The 24,309-nt window shown below is 41.0% G+C and overlaps 1 protein-coding gene and 1 long non-coding RNA gene across 2 annotated transcripts; one reads left to right on the top strand and one right to left on the bottom strand.

The window, feature by feature from the left end:
• Positions 1 to 214: 214 nt before the first annotated feature.
• Positions 215 to 12,668, bottom strand: AKIRIN1 (akirin 1). Its single transcript, XM_040469709.1, has 5 exons — positions 12,327 to 12,668; positions 7,650 to 7,790; positions 5,203 to 5,337; positions 3,926 to 3,997; positions 215 to 3,269 (listed from the first exon to the last, which is right to left on the bottom strand). Exons 1-5 carry the CDS (start codon positions 12,544 to 12,546, stop codon positions 3,259 to 3,261), a joined length of 579 nt encoding a protein of 192 aa, XP_040325643.1. The 5' UTR covers positions 12,547 to 12,668; the 3' UTR covers positions 215 to 3,258.
• Positions 12,669 to 12,720: 52 nt separating this feature from the next.
• Positions 12,721 to 14,412, top strand: LOC121026900 (uncharacterized). Its single transcript, XR_005788485.1, has 2 exons — positions 12,721 to 13,000; positions 14,184 to 14,412. It is a non-coding gene; the product is annotated as an uncharacterized LOC121026900 (long non-coding RNA).
• The last annotated feature ends 9,897 nt before the right edge of the window (positions 14,413 to 24,309 follow it).

Raw genomic sequence — 24,309 nt, 5'->3', positions numbered from 1 at the left:
CCACAAACTTTTTTGTGAAGAGCCAGAGAAAGTATTTTCAACTCTGTGGCCCATACTGTTTCTGGAGTTGCAAACTGTGAAAAGCAGCCACAGATGCAAACAAATAGGTGTGGCAGTATTTCAGTAAAACTTTATTCACAAAAACAGGCCTTAGTTTGCTGACCCCTGCTATAGTGAATAACAAAATACAGATTCACCGCAAGGCATTACTGAATTCATTTGTCATTCATCTTTTATTGTTTTCTTAGTCAAACACTTAAAAGTACAAATTCTAATTAGAGAATGTGATATTTTGAGGTTAACAAAGGGCTATTTATTCATACTGGAAAGTTGAGAATTGCTGCTGCAGAAAGGAAGGTTTGGCCTTCAGATCTGATGAAGACCACTGTAAAGAAACCTGCTATTAACAGTTTCAAATGCGTATTTTGTGTCCCAGGCTGTGGCTACTTTCTTCACATGGGCTATTTAATTTAATCTCGCATTTGAAAACAAAACCCAATGATGTACATACAATTAACCCTCATTTTGCAGACAAGAAAACTATGGCTCACAAAGTTCAGTAGCTTGGCAAGGCTGACGTAACAAACTAAAACTCTAGGGCTACACACATCCAAAGGCCATTCTTTAACTACTACACAAGCCAACCAATCCTCCCTGGCGGGCAGAGAAGATTCACCACGTTTGAGAGGCTGGCCCAAATTCTTATACTCCCTGATGTTGTTCTCCTTGGGGAGCTCTTAACAGTCATCTCCATCTCAGGAACCTTCATCTCCCCTGTACTCCTCTGACCTAAGCGTGAACACTTACTCCTTTCATTCCCCTTCAGCTTAAGATTTTACCAAAAGAAGGTAACAAATGGAATTAAAACCAAAAATTTTAACTAGCTCAGTAGATATGGCTGTTCTGAGACCACAGGTCTTGGCCGATTGTTATAGATCTCTGTAGATCAACTTCTTCCCTGGACACTGACCTACCTCCATGGGACAAAGACGCTTCCCTACCTGGCAACGCCCGTGTTTAATAAGCTCTAGAAATCAAGCTCTGGAGAAAAACTCCTTTTGCTACTCTAAGGCCTACATTATAGGTCCTCATTTTCTGTCCTAGGAACTGTCTCTTCTCTGGATAAAACACTAAACAAACATGTCTAGTCCCTTTTGAGGAGATTCTAAAACCCAGCCATGGTGGTCTTACCCTATGGCCCCAAAGGGCAACCATACTGTAACAGCCTAACAACACTGGGTGCAGTGAGAGTGTCTATCAGTTTCCTTATAGAAACTTACCCTACCTCCCAGCCAGAAGTATTTAGTGGGAACGGGGCTGACACTTGCAACAGTGAACGAGCAAGCATGTCACTGATTACACTGATTCTGTAACAATACTTCAGTGCAGCAGTATTCCCTATTCCTGTCCTCCTTTCAGGACTTTTCATGGCTCCCAAGGCTGCCCTACCCTTGTTTTGGTGTGACTATCCCACTGTAAGGCCACTCCCATGACAGCCACTGCTATGCTCCTCTTCCAGGAACAAGTAACTACCCTGGAAAAAGAAGAGATGAAACAAACTACCCTTCAAATATGAAGTAAAATAGTGCTTTAATTATTAAAAGATCACTAATGGGCTTTTTAAAAAGTCTATAAATCTTAAATGTAATGTTTTACTGGGGAAATGGTTATAGCAGCCTCCCATAAATTACTTGAATTAATAAACATTATCACAGTATTAAGAAGGCAAGGTAAACAAATAGCTTAAGTATTTTATTTGTTTGCAACTAAGCTTGTTAACACTATATAATGAAAATGTACAAAGAATAATGTTGCAGTTTTTGGTTAGATTTAAGTCAAAGACATTCATTAATAAGGAATCTTCGAATATGAATATTCCAGAATTTCTCTAAGCCATCTGATCAGAACGACTGTCTCTGAATATTACCTTACTTTGGAAGGTACTGGCGTACATTTGAATTAAACTCAGAATTTTTCAAAATAAGCCCTAATTAATAAAACTATTCTATATTCAAACTAAAACAATCTTAATAGAACTCTCCTTTCCAGAAACAATGATAAAGGAAACAAGGCATTTTGTAAAATGTGGTCCTGAACAAGTCACAGTAAAAAATAAATGTATACTTAACTTCCACCTCCTCAAAACAGAGGCTACTTTCTGTTCCTCGGTCTCGGAACAAGGTGAAGAACAGTCTGTAAGCAACTTTGGGCAGGGGGTTGCCAAAACAAAGCTCAAGCAGTTGAACGTGGTCACCTCCTAAAAAGAATTTGGGGGAACCTGACCAAAGGATCCTAATTCTGTTTGTAATAACCGATTCAAAGGCGAAGCGGCTCCTCCCAAGTAGCAGTGCCACCAGGGGCTGGCCCAGCCCCGTGCTCACCTGTGTCGTGCTCCCAAGAAAACCCTGATGCTCCTGCTCCAGGGGAGACTTTTTCTTTTTAGAGGTTCAGTGTCCAGGGAGCTCTCTGTGTGAATGAGGTGAGCACAGACTCCATGTGGGTATTTTAAGGCTTGGAGTCAATATTTTTCAACACGGCTGGGCAGAGTCCACATGTCAAACGGCCCGTCTCCAGTTTGTCCTAATTCCTCACCACGCATTTGTAGACCTAGGACCACAGACCTTTGCTATGTCATCATAATCACATCTAATGTCCATCCTAACTTATGATTCATATTCTGTGCCTGGAAACAGTCCCTGTATTTAACAATAATACCTACACATAAAACAATCCACCATTACAACTTATATGGTCACAAAACATTAATGATCTTCTGTAGACCAAGCAAATGTTTTTAACCATAATTGTCGTGCATCAAATTCACAGCCAGAATCCCCAAGATCAAAAAAATTTGCACAATACAAATAATAACTTAAAATACACACACACACACACACACACACACACACACACACACACTCACACACACACTTCTTACAGAACTGTGCTTGGGGAATCTCCATTTGCTGAGTGCCAGTGAGGGCATATTTTGCTAAACTGCTGCTCCAGGTATTTTTGTTTGGAAAATCTATCACAGTAGGGCACAGCTGTTTATTGGATGAGCAGAAAAGAAAGATATGCTTGTGGCAACCAGAAAGTTTTAAGGTCTTTCAAGTTGTATAAAATGGACCTGCAGAAACGTTTAAGTGTTCTCAGGATGCAAAGTTGGAGCTGAAATGTGATACCAAACCAGTTGCAAAAAGTGTACAGCAGCCATCTCTTGAGGTCAAACCTGGTACCCAGATATGCAAGAAAGCTTCAGGACACATCTATAAATTAGGAATAAAAACAAAAGAGTTTAAGAAAACTAAAAATATAGTGTCATGCTTTTTAAAAATATTAACCAATGGGAAATGTGATAAACGGCACGAAGACACAAGTCAACACTTACAAGGTCCTAAGTTTTCCAGAATTTAAGAAACCTGACTCAGCTTCAGTTTAGATATACAGCTATTTATTACTTTATGCTTTGAGTAACCAGTAGTTCCAAGATGTCTAGAATTAAGAAATTCTGACCACACACTTGATAAGCTACCTTAAGGAACTAACTTCCATAAATTAACAATTCAAACTATCTTTCTGCAGGAAAAGCCAGGTAACACACAGATTGGCATTGCAGTGAGACTACCTAGGTTTCAATCCTGGCTGAACTACTAGCTTTATGAGCTTGAACAAATTATTTAACCTCTTTAAGTGTTATCCTTACCTATAAAATGGGGCTAATGACAGTTCCTCCCTTACTGTATATTAAATAAACTCCATGAGGATTTAAAGGGCTTTACACAGTGCTAGACATTTTCTTTTTTAATGTTAGTTAATATTTAGCTTCACAGGGGTTTTGCTCTCAGGAGACAAGGTATTCAGTATCAAGATCTTGCTCCTGCAAGTCTTGGAAAATTCGAAGAAAAACTTGACAATTACTTACAGCTTGTTGGCCTTGTCCCATATCGTCGCATAATCTGATCATGTGTGAATTTCACAAAAGATTCATATTGTTCTGTAAGGGGAAAGACAGTATATACTATAACAATAAATTCTCCCCTGGTTTTTCAAGAATCAAATGTCAGGATCACAGCTAGCTTCCCAGTTTAAGTTATCTACTCTCAGACTCTCCTTTGTAACAGCCACTGAGGTGTTTTACTTCCTCTTAGATCCCAGAGCCAAATCTCTGGCTCCTACATTTGGTCACTAATCATCTATAATAGTCCGACTCTTGATTTCAACTCAGGTCATGATCTCAGTTTGTGAGATAGAGTCCCATGTCAGGCTCCACACTGACCGCATGGAGACTGCTTGGGATTCTCTCTGCTCCTCTGCTGCTTATGCATGTGCTCTCTCAAAAATATAAAATAAACTTTTAAAAATTAATTAATTTAATTAAAAAAAATAAAGGGGAACTCCATGAACAGAGAAGTGACTCAGAGTCAACTGAACAATTTGGGGGTGAGGGCAGAAGGGAAATGATATATTGGAGCTGCTTCTAATATACATTATTAGTATATTAAAGGATCAAAGAAGCTCAACTATAAAGAAACCCATTTAACTTTGTTGTTAAGCCAACAGTTGGTTTAACAGTTCTCAATATAAGGCAGAGTTTCTAACATTCTGAGGAACCATGTGGTATAGGTCACCAGATTAGGAAATAATACTGTTACAGGAAGAAGTTGTTGCCTAAAATCTCTCTGATCACAACATTGTCCCCTTTCACTACATGGGTATTACTTTGTATTCCTGATTCAGATCTTCCTTTCACAAAAGGCTCTACTTGTTGACATCACTATCAACTCCTTTGTTCTAACCTGAGCTGTGCTTTCCAAACTTCACTCTAATGTACCTCGGAATCACAGGATGTCTGACTTCCCACATCCACCAAGTGACTCCCACCAGAAGTCTGAATATACGGACTATACTCCACTCCTCCCAACCACCTGTAAGGAGGTTAACCCAAATAATCTACTTAACACCTTTATTTACATGTAAAATTTTCAAAAGAAAAGCTTAGTTTATCTCATTTCAGAAATATAAATGAAAAGCCTTTCCATAAAAGTATAAATGAAATGTTTAGAATCACCAGAGAGTAACAATATTCACAACTCATTAAACCTTCTTACATGAGGTCCAGCTCTTTTTCTAAGTTACCATTTAACTAAACCTTATTTACTGAACCCTATTAACAATGGCATAGCCGCTACCTCAGCCTACCTGCTAGTTTGGTATTGAGGATTTGCTCATACTCCTCCCGAATTTTATCTTCGTAGTCTTTTAAGAGACGCTCACATATTATTCCAACTTGTCGGAGGGTAAAAGTGGGCTGGTCCTTCTTCATCCAGGAGGTACCTGGCCAAAAGACAAACCTATTTTGTTTCTTTTTTGTAAGATTTTAAGTAATCTCTACACCCAATGTGAAGCTCAAACTCAACCCCGAGAATAAAAGTTGCATGCTCTACCGACTGACCAGCTGGGTCACCCAAGACAAATCCAGTCTCAACAGTACACTCTAGTTCTAAGGCTCAGAATGAATAACTTTATGCAAACAGTCCTAAGGTACAAAAACTGTTTAGAAAAACGTTATTTTTCACAACTCTACATGGAATATTTTCATAAAATTCTCTGAACTTCTGCCATTAGTTTTACAAAGTAAGGCCAAAGGTAAGTTGAGAAGCAGGAGGAACAATGTAAGCCCATATTCAATGCTCACTTGGTAAAGAACAAGAACGAAAAGTTGATATAAAGCCTCTACTCTGGATTAGAGAAAGCAGATTCACAGAGCTACCCAAACCCTTGGAGATTATCTAGACCTCTGTTTAAGTGAGGCAGTGCATCATAATTACCTATAGAATTTACAAAAAAATACACGTTCTGATTTAATTCTGGGTTAGGGCCTGGCTACCTTTTAAGTTCTACAGGTGACTCTGAAAAGAAATGGCTAGGAGTCTGATGCTTAGGAGACCAAGTGACTTGCCCACTATGAAAAAATGTTAGCAAAATCACTGACGTATGAATGAAGGAGACAGTTAAGCACTATATATCTCATCCTTGATCCCATTTGAATCTAGGAAAAGAAGAGTGAAATGTTCTTAAGATGGAGTTAGAATCCAAAACATCCACTGGAATGCTAGAAAACATGGAAATTGGGTTCCTGATCCTGGGAAAAACAGCAGCTCCTTTGGTAGCCCAGTTATGAGTTTTGCCTAGAATCAGTTTCTTCAGCCCACTTAATCTATGAGCCATTTAACACTCTGAAACAAGTCGTTTTTACTTAAACCAAAACCAAAATTTCTTCTCTACAAATGAAACCTGACCAAAAGTTCTACCCAGGCATCACTGTATTGTTTTTCTGCACCCATAACATATTCTATTACTTCAAAATTCTATTACTAAAATCTCAAAAGAAAATTAAAGACAGACCTGCTAACTATTACCACTGAAAGGTCTACCACTCATGGGGCACCTGGGTAGCTCAGTCCATTGAACGTCCAACTTTGGTTCAAGTCATGATCTTGGGGTTTGTGGGTTTGAGCCCCACGTCAGGTTCTGTGCTGACAGCTCAGAGCCTGAGCCTACTTCAGATTCTGTGTCTCCCTCTCTGCCTGCCCCTCCCCGGCTTGCACCCTCTCTGTCTCTCTCAAAAATAATTAAACATTCAAAAAAAGAAAAAGAAAATTCTGCCACTCATGAATGTACAAGAGCAATTTAAAAGGGTGTTCTGAGAACCTTTGGGTTATAAGACAAAAATTATTTGAGGTGAAATTCACATAAAATGAACCATTTTAAAGTGAACAATTCAGTGTCATTTAGTAATAATTTTGGGACAACATTTATCTAGTTTCAAACTATTTCCACCACACGAAAGAAACACCCCTTACCTATTAAGCTTTTCCCCTCTTATTCCTCTCTCTCCCTAGGTCCTGGTCAACACAATTTGTGTTCTGTAAGGAGACGATTTTTAATAAAAGTAACCTTTAACTCTCAGAACTATTAAAAAGTAGAATACTTTGTGAGGAAAAACTCCTTTACTGTTAAAAGGACAGAGTTTACCACCAATGGAGATGTTTGAACACTAGCCTGTTAACTATTTGCAGGGATATGGCAGGCAAGACTGATGGTTGAACTATGTGACCATGAAGATTCTCCAACCCTGAGAATCTATTTTTAAGCACATCCTCTCTGACCACCTGTCAATGTTATAGGGTAGTGCTGTCACACAAACTTGTGCAGTGATGGAAATGTCCCATAGTTGTGCTAATACTAGAACTACATGTGGCTACTCGGCACTTGAAATGTGGCTACTGCATCCAAGAAAACTACATGATAAAATTTTATTAAATTTTAATTAACTAAAATCTAAAACAGCCACATGTGGCTCATGTAATGACTATGATATTAGACACTGCAGTTACAGAGGGTACTTCTGCACTGGGTGGATGAAAGAAGCCAAATCAAATCAACCTAAGGTTTTTTTCCAATTTCATGACTCTATGGTTTCAAAACTATTTATAAGTAGTAATATAGTGCATACACTGTACCAATTTTATTGCTTTAGATGAAATCAATTCTGGATTAGGAAACCATCATTTGAAGTAGCATTTACCGTTTTTTTTCCCATTTACAAACTCTTAAATGGTCTGTCCACATTAATACTTGCTTACCTGGAGAACTAGGTGCTGTGAGTGCTGTAGAATGAGGCTGACTTTCCGAAGTACAAGCTTCACTCTGATTAAGAACAACTTCTAATTGTCTCCACCTCTGATAACGACTATATTCTTGTTTTATGTTCTGAAAAATTTGTTCTAAGAAAAAAGAAACACACTTTTTGAGCATTCACTTTATTGTGCCATTTCTTCAAACTTCTTGTCTCTTCCCCCATGTTATTAATATTAGCAAGAAAAATGTCGATACTGAATAAAGTACTCCTCCTAGAACTCCCACAGTATGCCCTCTTACTGCTATTTTAACAATACACAGAAGAGCAGCTATTTTAGCATAAGGCTCCCAGATAGTTCCCTTTGCTTGTCTTCCTGTGACAGTGAAGACCAGATCTGCTGTTTGCTTTAGGATTAACGAGTACAACTTACAGCAAAATAAAAAAAAAAACTCATCCTTCACCTAACAAGGAGCTACTTTTCATCTCCATTAAGCTGCACAATTTTACAAACTAGCATATTAGGGGGATTCTCTTACACAGGCCTTCTAAAGATGAAACTCTTGCCCCAATTGGGACTCAAGATCTTTGGGTGAGAGGACACCAGAAATCCCAGACACAGACCATGGGAAGACCTGAGATGTACTGCTTGGAATTGATGATCAGGGCTTAGAAAAGAACTTTCTGATCCTAGGAGGCAATATTTGATAGGATTCAGATTACTGTTCTGAGTCAAAGCAGTCCTGAACCAAATTTGCTAATGCTATTGAAGGGAATCCAGGACACACAAATTCACTTTCAAGTACATTCCTAGAGACAACAAAGAGTCTGGAAGGAGGTGGTTTTCAAGTTTTTCGTTTTTGTGGTAGAATATGTATCCACTTTCCAGATAATAAAGCCTCTTTATCAAACACAAAACCCAGAAAATCATATCGCCACCCTACTCATGTTATTCTAATGTATACTCTGCTATAATTTTATTTTTTAAATGAGATTAAGTGTTAATAATGCCATTTTGCTTCTTCCTAGCTATGTGACTATGACCTTGGAAAAGTCATTCAGGATCTTTAGCCTAGTTCTTCAATATAAATGTTAAATGCCTACCTGATAAAGTTTTGAAAATCAAAATCAAAGATTTTAATAATCTTCTAATAACAAGTGACAGTACATACAGCCCAGGAATTGACACAAACTTAAAGTAGCTCTACATGTGGCTAAATTCACTAACCCTCAGCCTAACAATGTAGGATTAGCAAAACTTTCCTTTAAAAATGCTATGAAGTTCATATTTTAAGTCCCCTGAATTTATTAAGATTTCACTTCATCTTTAGAACGTATTATTCTCCAGCATATACTTGCCAGATTCAATACAAGGATGTAAGGAACTGTGAAGACTTGAAACAAGAAAGGACAAGTATGAGGACAATGCTCATGAGAACAGAAGGTCTTTGATAAACCTCTAAGTGCCTCCTGTATGGCGAAGTGAAGAAATGGAAAGATACAACTTTTAGGCTGGTTAAAGGACTAGCATATCCAAGAATTGAAACATGGCATGCAGAGAAGAAAAATAAGGAAGTAGATGTGATTTTCTCTCCAAGAAGGCCACTTAAAAAAAAAAGAAAATGCAAACTTCTCTTTAACAGCAGATGGTTAACTTTAGGGACATCTGGGTGGCTTAGTCAGTTAAGCATCAGACTGCTGATTTTGGCACAGGTCATGATGTCACAGTTCATGAGATCGAGCCTGCAGTGGGCTGTGTTGACAGCACAGGGCCTGCTTGGGATTCTCTCTCCCTCTCTCTCTCTCTCTCTCAAAATACATAAACATTAAAAAAAAAAAACAAAACAAAACAGTGGATAGTTAACTTTAATTCTTGCCTCCTATTATTATTTGAGGTTATGCTTCCAGGTTATATCAGACTAAGCCCATCCTCAAAATTCTACAGTGATTCCTAGCTGCTACAGACCAAAATCCAAACTCTTATCATGGAATTCCATGCCTTCCCAGACTTGGCCCCAAGTTATGTTTCCAGTTCCATCTCCCACTATAACCCAGTTGCATTACATTATCCTTAATTTGTACGTTTTCTGGCCTTTGCTCAGTTTCCCTTTGTTTGAAATGTGGGTATCTTTCTTTTCCCAACATTATTCAAGACCCAGCTGAGGGGTGCCTGGGTGGCTCAGTCGGTTGATCGTCCAACCTCAGCTCAGGTCATGATCTTAAGGCTTGCGGGTTCAAGTCCCCATTGGGCTCTGTGCTGAGAGCTCAGAGCCTGGAGCCTGCCTGCTTTGGATTCTGTGTCCCTCTCTCTGTTCCTCCCCCCCTCATGCTCGGTCTCTCTCTCAAAAATGAATAAACATTAAAAAAAAAAAGACCCAACTAAAATGCTACCTCAATCTGGATATTTACTCTCCAACTCTCAAGTCTTGATCAATTAATTGCTCTGCACCTAGACTCACTCCATGTTTACAGGTTAGCAATACCCTCCTATGTCTGGTATCCACCTAGCTCATTTAAGCAATAAAAGACTTAATTTTATGTGCCTTTTCCACAAAAAGTGCTATGACACTTATCTTTTCTTTAAAGTGAAGCAGGAGTGCCTGGGTGGCTCAGTCAGTTAAGGGTCCAACTCTTGGTTTTGGCTCAGGTCATGATCTCACAGTTCTTGAGTTCAAGCCCCACATCAGGCTTCATGCTGACAGTGAGGAGCCTGCTTGGGATTCTCTCTCCCTCTCTCTCTCTGCCCCTCCCTCACTTGCTGTCTCTCTCTCTCTCTCTCTCTCAAAATAAATAAATAAAAACTTAAAATTTCCTCCCCCCATTCTTCCTTTTCAGTCCAGAAGGCATCTTTCACTTAAGCCAAAGCATCATATAATCAATCATTCATACTTTCTTTCTTGACAGAACCATACTCCAATGAGCATTAAGGAATTTAACTGATCAATCTTTGCAAATAAATATTTTAAGTAAGATATTTTAATATAAATCGCCAAGAAGGTAGTTTGCATGATCTATCCAAAACTAAAATTTAAGATAAAAATGGACTCCCATTACTGCACTCTGCAACACTGAAGCTTCCAAAGGCATTCCATAATCATTTACTAAACAGTTGCTGTAATGTGAACTACAGGAGAATTAGTCCAAAGGGTAGTATTAGAAGAAATAAGATATTTGCATAAAATCCATGAAGACAGGGCAAGTATTAATTCTATTTTGCAGAAGAGAGACCCAGAAATTAATTCTATTTTGCAGAAGAGAAATCCAGACTATTCTTGGTGTCTGTAGGAACAGCAGAACAAAAAATATCACTTCAAGTGGGCATTTTTGTCCCCTGATTTTGAAGGACTCTTCACAAAAAAACTTTTGCAAACATTATCTCCTTCAGTACATAGGGCTTTCCAAATAGTAAGTGATCAGGGAATTTAAAGTGTAACAGAGTTCCTTGTGGGGCAAGGATAGTCAGGTAATGGATGGAAGACTTAAAACAGAGCAAAAGCATAGTTTGGAAAAAAAAAATGTGTTGAAGTCTAGGTAAGACATAGCTGATAAATCCTTTGAATGCCAGGATAAAGAAAGGTGAACGTGAGAGAGATGCAGTGTCTAGGAGAGCTTGCCTGGCAACTGCAGGAATCTTGTGAGAGGATGAGGGCCTGAAATCTGCATTATGGAGATGCAGAGGAAAAAGGAAATAAAGCCCAAAGGCATCGGTAACTGAAAAGGGGTAAGGAAAGAATGATATTAAGGCGGTCCTAAGGTTTTGCTCATGCTTGAGGAATAGAAAAACACACACAAAGAAATCACTTTGCTCAAGTCCAGTTCTGAGGACCCTCCCCCATCTCCGGGAGCCCTTTAAAACTGCTACATATTAATTCTGATGCACTTTCCCCTCTATTCCTGCACAATGGTGGGGGGGGGGCGGGGGAGGAGAGGGGTTGTCCTAACTTTACAGTCACACTAGCTCTTCCCTTTCCCTGGCCAATGTGGAATCCTGACTGAAAGAGAGCCTCTGTTACGCATAGTTGAATTCCTGCTTCTGGAATCTCTGTATGTTTAAGGATTCTCAAACAGATTCTAGTTAACGACGTGCCGATTTCAAGCCACATATGGTACAAGACAATAGCCACACAATTAGAAAAAACACGGCCAGTCCCTTAGAAATAGGTTCAAATCGGATTCCATGACTTCTGCGACGGCCTCCGGTCCCTAAAGACTTCAGGAAATCAGGTCTCCATCCAAGCTACAGTACAGTGAACAGCACGCACTCAGGCCCCTTCCCAGGAACCCGCCCCCAACCCCCACCCTCAAGGCCGGCTTCGTGAGGAGAATCCCATTTTCCATGGCCCACTGGATCTGCTGGGCGGCTCTGTGCAGGCCCGGGCAGCGAAGGCAGGAGGGGCTTCGCGCACGGGAAGGGCCCAGAGCGGCCAGGGATATCCCCATCTTCCTCTGCCCACCCCTCTAGTCTCTCCAGCCCCAGGAAAACCGAAAACGGACACTGTGGCCCCACCACCCCTCCCGGATGTCTCCCATCCCCGGAAGCGACAAGGCCCAGCGCACCCCAGTTCCCGTTTCCGAGGGCAAAGAGGGGGTCTGTGGGTGAATGAGCCCAGCGCCCAGAGCCGCCCCCCCCCCCCCAAGAAAATGCCTGGGCCTGGCTTCCTGCCAAGCCCGCAGCGCAGGTTACCCGGTGTTGGAAGGCGCCGCTCGCTCCCGGGCGGGGCGGGCTGCTGCAGAGTCGGCGGTGGGGTCTGCGTCTGGAGCAGCGGCGGCGGCTCGGCGTCCGGGGGCCTGAGGCCCGGAGTGGGGCCGGGCAGAGGGGCGCAGCGCCTCCGCTTCGGGGAACCAGGGCTCAGCAGCGCCGCCTCGAACTCCATGGGCCGCTTCAACGTCGCCCCGCACGCCATGCCGCCGAGGGGCCAGGGACCAGGAGCGGACGCGGAGGCAACTGCAGGCCAACCTCCGGCTCCTCAGCGGAGCTCGCAAGCCAAGCCGGCTCCAATGGCGCCTTCAGCACCCGGCAGCGGCGCTGGCCCCGCCTCCTGTGACGTCACGGGCCCTGGCCACCGCCCGGCAGAGGGGGAAAAGCCGGAAGAGGTCCGCTCTGGGAGGCCCGTCAGCCACGTTCCGGTCCCCGGCGCCTCCCGCTGAGGAAATGGAACAGTCTGGGCGGAGAGCCGGGTAGCCAAGCAACCTCGGGAAGGCCCCCGCCCCCGCCTCCGCCCCTCGCGGGGTCCCATCATCCCCCACCCCCACCCGGCGTCCCCCCACAGTTCCTGGAGCCGTCGCGCCGGGGTGGCCCCTTAGCTCTTCGCACCTGCGCGGCAGGGGCGTGGGGGAGGGGAGAGCTCGGAGTGGCCGGTGAGAGGGCGCGGGGGTCGGGTGTCTCCGAGCCCGGTAAACGTCCTTGTACTTAAACCTATCTAGGCCGCTCTGGTCCCCATAATGGAAGAGAGGGGCCTTCTGAAAGGTCTTCAAGGGCATTCCCGAGTCCAGGAAGTCTTCACTTAAGCATGACTTGAGACCTGAGGATGGACGTTAGGAAGTCCACCAATCCCATGAGATTGTGTACAAAATTGTGTGTGTGTGTTTTGGAATACGTGACCCGTATCTTCAGCTCATCAAAGGGGTCTGCTACTCAAAATAGTTAAAAACAAACAAAACCCATTGGCTTAAATCATCCTAGAATGGTGTCAGAGTATTAAGAACTTAAGCTGGTTACTCATTTGCCAGTCTCTCCGCATCTGACCTGGCAGCTCAGTGCTTCCTCAGGGCCATGAGAATTCTTTACAGCAGTGGCAGCTGTAAAGTGCTTTTGATAAATTCTGGAAAGGCACATAGATAACAAGAGGGTTTCGCTTTCAGAAACTGAATATGCCTATGTATTACTGGGAAGCAGGTCAAATGCTTTCAACTGTTCACCAAAGAAGCTCTGATCCAAAAAAGGTTAAAACCTTCCTATAAATATTCATATACATTAAATAATGGCCATACCTCCTGGGATCTGTCTGCTTCAACATAGCCTGGGGTTTTCCAGAAAATGGTCCCAAGTTTCAGATACTCTTTTCTAACAGGCCAGCCAGATGCCAGATCAATGTGCCCCAAGATTTGAGTTGGAAAATATGGGCATGCTACCTCAGTCCCATTCTTTGTCCTTATTCTGTTGCTTTTCTCAAGATCCAAACATAGGCTAAGTGTTTTTTTGTTTAATTTATCTTTGACAAATAGCAGAAATAATTCTAAGATGACTGAGCATAACAGATGTTATATTTTATCCCATCTCTTTTTCTAAAGACATAAGGAAGGTTTACCATAGGCTAGAAAACTAGAAATAAAACATTAGGGCCAAACTAAAAAGAGATCGCAATCAGCCTGAAGTTAAACATGTCTGTGACTGAATGTGAAACTTAGTTCTGAGCTTCCTGCCTGCCAGGGCAAAAATGAAAACATAGTACATGGCATCTAAAAGGAATTAGTGCATCAGAGAAGACAGACCATAGATTTTTTTGCCATAGCTAAATATTCTTTTTTTTTTTTTTTAAAGTCAACTTCACCTCCAGTGTGAAGCCCCTTGCGGGGCTCAAGCTCACCACCCTGAGATCAAGATCTGAGCTGAGATCCAGAGCTAGACGTTCAAACAACAGCCACCCAGACACCCCTAAAAATTCTAATTCTGAAGGTAGTGGCTCATTCAACCTTATTGGGAACCAGTGAATGATATAATAAAGTAATCAAAATTTGAACAATAAATGCAAAAGCAAGATTCAAACAGACATTTCTTGTTATGCCAAATAAAAGCCAAGGACATAAAAGCAACCTAGTGATGGTTATTTTTTAAGGGGCTTGTGTAATGTGTCCTAGTAAATTGTTTTCTGTGGTCTAAACTGGTCCAAAGTTAGAGCTTAGAATGTTTAAAAAGTGTGTCCCCTGAGTCATCATTAACAGCACTTTTTCTAGCTAGGGTTTTGCTGAATGCTTTGATAATCAGTCTCTTCTCTGTGATCCTTTAAAACTTTGAGCGTGCCTTGTAAGATTAGTGTTTTAAAACAGGAAGTTATAATTTGTTTACATATTTGTGCATCAAAACTATAAATTCCTTGAGAATAATAAGCAGGCCTCATTCATCTGTGTTTCCCCACCCCAGCACAGTGTTTAAATACAGTAGGGGTAGGCACAGAATAAATATTGGTCGAATGAATAAATGGTAATTATTTCAGGGTTGTTCTGTCTGTCCCTGAAAGTTGATAGTCCACATTGCTGAATGAGGGTGGATTCAGATGATTCAGAAACCAAACAAGTAGGTGGTATATCCTATTATAAGTTGCAGTTGACAGTGGCCCAAACAGAGAGATATCCTTGAGGGAAGCAGATGGGGTACTCTGACGGCCACCCAGTGTGCTGTCTCATGAGGTCACCACAGTCCAGGTCTACATTGCTTTGCATATCCAGTCACTTGACCAGTCATACACATGCACACACATACACACACATTACTAATTACCAGCACTATGCTATCATGGTGGAGGCTTCTATGATGTGAAAAGAGACACGGTTCCTAGGGCTTCCAGCCTGTTGGAGATGGCAGACATTACTCAAATCATCACAACAACAAATATATAATCACAAAGTGTGACAAGGATTATGAAGGAAAAGGAGAGAATATCATGAGAGAGTACATTGGACATTTTAACCAATCTTGGCGAGTAACGAAGACTTCCCTGAAGAAGGGATATTTGAGCTAATCAACTAAGCAAAGACAGGTTGGGAACATCCAAAGCTGAAGGAACAGCATATCCAATATCTTGTTATAAAAAAGACCATGATGTATTTGAAGAACCAAAAGAAGACTCAAGTGGCTGTGGTACAGAGCATGAATGCAGAGAGTCAGGGAATAAAAAACTGATGAGGAAGACAGGAGCCCGATCATTTAATGCCCCATTGGCGGCCCAGAGATGTTTTAACCTTTATCTTAAGAGCAGTGAGAAGCCACTTCAGGGGTTGTGGTGGGAACAAAAGAGTTTAAGTATGATCAGATTTACATTTGAAAAGATTCCTAGCAGCTGTATTGAGAACCGGTTGAAGGAGAGCAGGGGTGGATGGAAATCAGTAAAACGGGTATTTTATCTGTCCATTTTCATGCCTTGCAGTATTAGTTTTATAATATTACAAGGAGGGGCGCCTGGGTGGCTCAGTCGGTTGAGCATCCGACTTCGGCTCAGGTCACGATCTCGCGGTCCGTGAGTTCGAGCCCCGCGTCGGGCTCTGGGCTGATGGCTCAGAGCCTGGAGCCTGCTTCCGATTCTGTGTTTCCCTCTCTCTCTGCCCCTCCCCCGTTCATGCTCTGTCTCTCTCTGTCTCAAAAATAAATAAATGTTTAAAAAAAAATTATAATATTACAAGGAATCTTTTACGTCCCGGCAAATTCTTTCATATCCCCACCTGCGGGTATTTCTTTGCTAATTCACCCTGTGAACGCTCAGTAATAGGTTTTGGGCTCTGTTTACTGGTGCCAGTAATTGTCTGACCCAGGAGCATGGCTGGACTAAAGTTGGGGATGGGAGTGAAAGGAAAGAAGGATACCATCTTCCAAAATCTTCCAGAATTCTTTGCCTAAAGTTTTCAAGAGTTGTCTATATTTGCTGTCTTCTTTTACATGCTTCCTACCCACCAAGCACCAACCCACATCAGTCTGATTTCTGCCCCTCCCATTCCACTAAAACAGGTAAAGTCACCAATGATCTCCAAACTATGGAGAGAAGTGGACTGATTTGAGCAAAGTTCAGAAGATAAAATGAACAAGGGCACCTGGCTGGTTCAGTAGGTAGAGCAGGAGACTCTTGATCTCAGGGTCCTGAGTTCAAGCCCCATATCAGGCACAGAGCCTACTTAAGAAAAATAAAATAAGGATGCCTCGCTGGCTAGGTCAGAAGAGTATGCAACTCTTGATCTTAGGGTCATGAGTTCGAATCCTATGTTGGGTGCAGAGATCCCTAAGAAAAACAAATGAACTTTAAAAAAATATTAAAAATAAGGGTACCTGGGTGGCTCAGTCAGTTAAGTGACCGACTCTTGATTTCAGCTCAAGTCAGGATCTCACAGTCTGGAATCTAGCCCTGCCTCAGGCTCTGTGCTGACAGAGTGGGGCATGCTTGGGATTCTCTCTCTCTCTCCCTCTCTCTCTTCCTCCCCTGCTTGTGCTCTCTCTTTCAAAATAAATAATAAACTTAGAAAAATAAAAATAATAAAAATAACGGTAAAATGAACAGATCTTGGTGAGGATTAGGCACGGAGGTGACCAAGATGAGGACTCAGGTATGACTCCCAAGCTTCTAGCTTTCCCAGTGCCATTTTCTGAGAAAGTTTTTATCAGGTAAGTATAGGGGAAGAAATGTGTAGTTTGGGATATGTTGAGTTAGAGTTTCCTTTAAAGCATCACGTGTGATTCTCAAGTGGAGAGTGTGCGTATAAATCTGTGGGTCTGGGATTCAGAAGTCTGGGCCAGAGAAAAATTAGAGTCATTAGTGTCAAAATGATAATTGAAGTTACAAGGGCAGCTGGGATTCTCTAGGGTAGGAATTCTTGGCCATTTTTTTTCTTGGCCATTTTTAAAAAAGATTTTATTTTTAGGGGTGCCTGGATGTCTCAGTTGGTTGAGTGACTGGGTCTTGATTTCAGCTCAAGTCATGATCTCACAGTCATGATATCATGAGATCAGGCTCCATGCTCAACTTGGGATTCTCTCTCTCGCTTTCTCTCTCTGCCCCTCTCCCTCCCTCATTGCACGTGTGCGTGCACACACACACTCTCTCTCAAAATAAATAAATAAATACATGTAAAAAATGTATTTACTTTTTAAAATAAAGTTTATTTATTTTGAGAGAGACAAAGAAGGGGAGGAGCAGGGGCGCCTGGGTGGCGCAGTCGGTTAAGCGTCCGACTTCAGCCAGGTCACGATCTCGCGGTCCGTGAGTTCGAGCCCCGCGTCGGGCTCTGGGCTGATGGCTCGGAGCCTGGAGCCTGTTTCCGATTCTGTGTCTCCCTCTCTCTCTGCCCCTCCCCCGTTCATGCTCTGTCTCTCTCTGTCCCAAAAATAAACAAACGTTGAAAAAAAAATTAAAAAAAAAAAAAACAAAGAAGGGGAGGAGCAGAGAGAGAGAGAGAGAGAGAGAGAGAGGGAGAGAATTCCAAGTAGGCTCTGCATTGTAAGGGCAGAGACTCATACGGGGCTTGAACCTACCAACCGTGAGATCATGACCTGGCTGAAATCAAGAGCCAGGCAGTCAACTGACTGAGCCACCCAGGCACCCTATTTATTTATTTTTTAATGTTTATTTATTTTTTGAGAGAGAGAGAGAGAGAGAGAGCGCGCGCGCGCGTGCGTGCGTGCGCGCGCGCGCGCACACACACACACATACATGAGTGAGGGGGAGGGGCAGAGAGAGGGAGACAGAGGATTGGAATCAGGCTCTGCAATGACAGCAGAGAACCTGACTCAGGGGCTCACACTCACCATGAGATCATGACCTGAGCCCAAGTCACATGCTTAACTGATTGAGCTACCCAGGCACCCCAAGATTTTATTTTTAAGTAATTTCTATGCCCATTGTGGGGCTCAAACTTACAACCCCTGTGATCAAGAGTCACATGCTTTGCTGACTGAGCTCCTCTTAGCCATGTTTTGTGTGCCATGAACTCCCTCGTCTAACAGTATCCATTGGTGATCCATTGGATACCAATAGACTACCTGGAAATATATAATATATATCCACTGGCTATTAATAAACTATCAGGAACTGTGTAATATAAAGGCTAAAAACAATATTAAGATTGAAGAAACATACTGCAAAGTGAACTCTTTTTTTTATTAAAAAATTATAAAATATAATTTATTGTTAAATTGGCAAACAGACAGTGTGTAAAGTGTGCTCTTGGATTTTGGGGTAGATTCCTGTGGTTCATCGGTTACATACAACACCCAGTGCTCATCCCTACAAGTGCCCTCCTCAATGCCTATCACTCTTTTTTTTTTAATTGTTAAGTAATCTCTACACCCACTATGAGACTCGAACTCACAACCCTGAGATTGAGTCACATGCTCTACCAACTGGGTCAGCCAGGCACCCCAGGAAGTTCTAATAATAGCCTGAAAAAAAAAAAAGCCAAATTATCTGAGCAAGACCTAGGAATTGGAGTGGGAGTCAGGAAAGAAGTGGTAAAATCCATCTAAAGTTTTCATGTGAGTGGAGAATGGGGAAATAAAAGTATTCTAAAAGATCTTATCTTTTGGGGAGAAGGGAAGGAAACGAAGGGGCGAGAAAGTATCTCTGTAAGGCAAATAGTCGGTATTTTTATATATTAGAAAAATATATGGGTAATATAAGCATAGGGAAAGAAAATCACAAATAAAATGGAAAATTATGGGAGAACTCAAAAATTAACAAAAAAGAAAAAGGGGGAACAAATGATAGTTTGATAAAACCAGAAGGATCAGCAAGGTAAAATAAATAATAAGCATACTATTGACCAAGAACTGAGTGTTATCAATTGCCATTAAATGTAAACAAATAGAACTATCCCCTGAAAGACAGAGATCATCAGATTGAGTTAAAAATGAACCCAGGTAAGTACTGTATATAAGAAACATGTATTTTTTTTAATGTTTATTTATTTTTTGAAAGAGAGAGAGAGACTGTGAGCAGGGAAGTGGCAGAGAGAGAGGGAGACACAGAATCTGAAGCAGGCTCCAGGCTCCAAACTGTCAGCACAGAACCATTGCAAAGCTCAAACTCTTGAGCCATGAGATCATGGCCTGAGGCGAAGTTGAAGTCGGACCCTCAACTGACTGAGCCACCCAGATGCCCTGTATATAAGAAACATTTAAAATGCAGTAATAAAGAAAAGTTGAAAGTAAGGAGTGGGCAAGGCAAATCCAGCACATGCTAAATAAACAGAATGTAGAAGAAGCAATGTTAATATCAGGAGGAATCTAAAACAAAACAAAACAAAAAAACAAAAAAAACCCCGCACTCAATGGTATGATATAATAGTAGAAAGCATAACTTAAGAAGTTTTAACACTTATAAATTAAATAACATGGCAGCTAACTATACGAAGCAAAAACTATTAGAGAGAACCTGGCTGGCTGGCTCAGTCAGTAGAGCATGTGACTCTTGATCTTGGGGTGTTCAAGGCCCACGTTGGGCATAGAGAACATATTAAAAAAAAAAAAAACTATTAGAAAGGCAAAGAGAACTGATAGAAATACAATTGGGGGCCTGGATGGCTCAGCCGGTTAAGCATCCAACTTCAGCTCAGGTCATGGTCTCACAGCTTGTGAGTTCAAGCCCCATGCTAGGCTCTGTGCTGACAGCTCAGAGTGGAGCCAGCTTCAGATTCTGTGTCTTCTCTCTCTGCCCCTCCCCGTTCGCGCTCTGTCTCTCAAAAATAAATGAAAATTAAAAAAAAAAAGAAATACAATCATGTTGTGATCATACTGAAAAAACAGGCAAGAACATAAAGGAACTGAATAATTGAATAAACAAATGTGATTTAATATTCATTTATGGAACCTACCATCCCCTGAATATCATTTTTTAAATATGCACATGAATCATTTACAAAATTAGACCATATACGTGGGTCAAAAGAAAATATTAAGGCTTTTTTTTAAAAAGCAAGTTTATAGAGCACACTTTAATTATAACCCAATAAAATTAGAAATATGTAATAAAAAGGTAATGGCAGGCACCTGGCTGGCTTAGTCGGTAGAACATGCAACTCTTGATCTCGGGGTTAGGAGTTTGAACTCCACATTGGGTGTAGAGATTACTAAAAAACTAAAATAAAATAAACTTTTTAAAAAAGGTGATAGGAATACCTTTGGATGCCTGCATATTCCTAGATAACACTGAAATCAAATAGGAAATAAAAATTGAAATTATAAACCAGAAAGCAATAAAAAAGAGCATATTTCAGATTAAAACCCATACACACATATATGGTCAAATGATTTTTGAAAAGGGTGCCAAGACCATTCAATAAAGAAAAAAAAAAAAACATCTTTTCAACAAATGTTTATGGGAAAACTGGGTATCCACATGTAAAAGAGTGAAGTTGGACCTTTACCTAACACCATATGTAAAAATTAACTCCAAATGGATCCATGGCCTAAATATAGGACATAAAATAATAAAATTCTTAGAAGAAAACTTTGGGGGGTGCCTGGGTGGCTCAGTTGGTTGAGGGTCCGACTTTGGCTCAGGTCATGGCCTCGTGGTTCACAGGTTCGAGCCCTGTGTCAGGCTCCCTGCTGTCAGCTCAGAGCCTGCTTCAGATCCTTGGCCCTCCTCTTTGCAGCCGTCTCTCACTCTCTCTCAAAATAAATGAATAAACTTAAAAAAAAAAAACGATGAAAACATAGAACAAAAACTTCACGACCTTGGATTTGGCAATGTCTTCTTGGATATGACACCAAAGGCACTAATAACAAAAGAAAAAAATAGGACTTCGTAAAAATTTCAAAGTTTGTGCATCAAAAAACACTATCCATAGAGTAAAAATGCAACTCACAAAACAGGAGAAAATATTTGCAAACCATCTATCTTGTAAGGGATTAATATACAGAATACATAGAGAATTTCTAAAACTCTACAACAACAACAAAATGTGATTCAGAAATGGACAAAGGATTGGAAAAGACATTTCTGCAAAGAAGATATACGAATGGCCAAGAATCATATGAAAAGAAGGTCAATATCACTAATGATTAAGGAAATGTGAATCAAAACTATAATACCAGGGGTGCCTGGGTGGCTCAGTTGGTTAAGCATCTGACTTCAGCTAAGGTCATGATCTCAAAGTTTGAGAGTCTGAGCCCGGCATCGGGCTCTCAGCACAGAGCCTGCTTCTGATCCTCTGTCTCTTTCGCTCTCAGCTCCTCCCCTGCTCCCATTCTTTCTCTGAAAAATAATCACCTGCATCTGGTGAGCCCCGTTTCTCTCTCTCTCTCACCCTCTCTCTGCCCCTTGCTCACTTGCGCCCTCTTTCTTTCAAAAAACAACAACTACAACTGTAATACCACCTCATACCCGTTAGGACAGCTAATAGAAAAACAGAAAATATCAAATGTTGGTGAGGGTATAGAGAAATTGGAACCCTTGTGTACTGTTGATGGGAATGTAAAATAGCATAGCCACTGAAGAAAATAGTATGGTGGTTGCTCACAAAATTAAAAATGGAATTACCACATGATCTAGCAATTCCACTTCTGGGTATATACCCAAATACTTGAAAGCAGAGTCTCGAAGAGATATTTATACACTCATGTTTGAAGCAGCATTATTTCACCACAGCTAAAACATGGAAGCAATGAAAGTATCCATTGACCGATGAATGGATAAGCAAAATGTGGTATATACAAACAACACAAGGCTGAATATTTTCAGCCTTAAAAAGAACACAAATTCTAACAAATAAAAATAAATAAAAAAAAAACAAGAAAAATTCTTTTAAAGAGGAAGGAAATTCTGCAATATGTTACAACATGGATGAAGTTTGAGGATATCAGGCTAAATGAAATAAATCACAGAAAGGTAACTACTGCATGATTCCATTTACAGCAGGTACTTAGAATAGTCAAAGTCGTAAAGACAGAAAGTGTAATGGTGGTTGCCAGAGGTGGAGGGGAGGAGAGATTGAGGAATTATTGTTTAATAGGCATGGAGTTTCAGTTTTATAAGATGAAAATAGTCCTGGAGAGGGGTGGTAATGATGGTTGCACAGCCATGTGAATGTACTTAATGCCATTGAACTATGTACTTAAAAATGGTTAAGACGATAATTTTAGTTCTTCAATTTTTTATTTTTTAAATTCCAGTATAATTAACATACAGTGTAATATTAGCTAAGATGGTAACTTTTATGTGTATTTTGCCACAATAACAAACAAACAAAAAAACACCTAAAATTAAGTTGAACAAAGTCAGGGGGCCTGGGTGGCTCAGTTGGTTGAGCGTCCGACTTTGGCCCAGGCCATGGTCTTGTGGTTCTTGAGTTTGAGCCCCACGACAGGCTCTGTGCTGACAGCTCAGAGCCTGGAGCCTGCTTCAGATTGTGTCCCTCTCTCTCTCAGCCCCTCCCCCACTCATGCTCTGTCTCTGGTTCTCTCTCTCTCTCTCTCTCTCTCAAAAATAAATAAACATTAAAAATAATAATAAAAAAATAAAAAATAGTTGAACAAAGTCACAGGTCATATATGAAGAACATGGTGAAATATTATTGAACAACACAAAATTGTAGCTAGACAAAAAAGAAAGTTTTTGTTCTTGGGTAACAATGTTATGAAAACAAAGAATGTTTTTATTTTTTAAAGTTTATTTATTTATTTTTGAGAGAGAGAAAAAGAGAGAGAAAGAGAGCTGGGGAGGTGCAGAGAGAAAGGGTAAGAGAATGCTGTCAGCACAGAGCCCGATACAGGGCTCAGACCCACAAAACGAGATCATGATCTGAGCCGAAACCAAGAGTTGACGCCTAACCCACTGAGCCATCCAGGAGCCCCCATTTGGGAAACATATTGAATTGAATTGTTAACATAATCTTAAATCCATATGGAAGAATATAGGCCTTAGAATAACCGAAGAAAGTATGACAAAGTACAGTGAAGGGGGACTAGTTGCTTTACCAGATGTCAGAGTATTCCTAAAACTGCTGTAATCAAATTAATATAATGTTGGTATAGGACTAGTTCAGTGGAAAATAATAGAAATCTAGAACTAGATCTTAGTGTATTAGACAGTTCAGCATGTGACAATGGTATCATTTGTCATAGAGGGAGAAACATGGTTCCTTTAGTAAATGGTGCTATTGAGCTGGCTCTGTATATGGAAGAAAATAATTTGACCCCTATCTTGTACAATTTTGAAAGATGACTTAAATATTTACAATTAAGTATAAATATAAAATAATAAAAGTCTTAGAAGAAAATGTAGGAAGGGATCTAATGTACAGCATGGTGATTACAGTTAGTATTACTGTCATGTATACTTGAGGTTTGCTTAGAGTAGGTTTTAAAGCATTTAAAAACTTTTTTTCAACTATTGAATACTTTTTTAAATTTAAATTCAAGTTAGTTAACATACAGTGTAGTCTTGGCTTCAGGAGTAGAACCCAGTGTTTTTGTCTTTTACATATGACACCCAGTGCTCATCCCAAAAAGTCCCTCCTTAATGCTCATCACCTATTTAACGCATCCTTCCACCCGCCTCTGCTACAGCAACCTTCAGTTTGTTCTCTGTACTCAACAAGACTTTTTTAAACCTTATTTATTTATTTTTGAGAGAGAGAGAGAGCTGGGAGGAACAGAGAGAGAGGGTGACAGAATCCCAAGCAGGCTCCGCACTGTCAGCACAGAGCCTGATGTGGGGCTCAAACCCACAGAACTATGAGATCATGACCTGAACCGAAATCAAGAGTGGGATGTTGAACTGACTGAAGTACCCAGGTACCCCTGTTCTCTGTATTTAAGAGTCTCTTATGGGGCGCCTGGGTGGCGCAGTCGGTTAAGCGTCCGACTTCAGCCAGGTCACGATCTCGCGGTCCCGTGAGTTCGAGCCCCGCGTCGGGCTCTGGGCTGATGGCTCAGAGCCTGGAGCCTGTTTCTGATTCTGTGTCTC

Source organism: Herpailurus yagouaroundi, unplaced genomic scaffold, assembly GCF_014898765.1.
Source record: "Herpailurus yagouaroundi ecotype Mexico unplaced genomic scaffold, PumYag 77, whole genome shotgun sequence".
Lineage (NCBI taxonomy): Eukaryota > Metazoa > Chordata > Mammalia > Carnivora > Felidae > Herpailurus > Herpailurus yagouaroundi.
The sequence above is the reverse complement of the archived record's forward strand: the minus strand, read 5'-3'. Positions and strand labels throughout refer to the sequence as shown.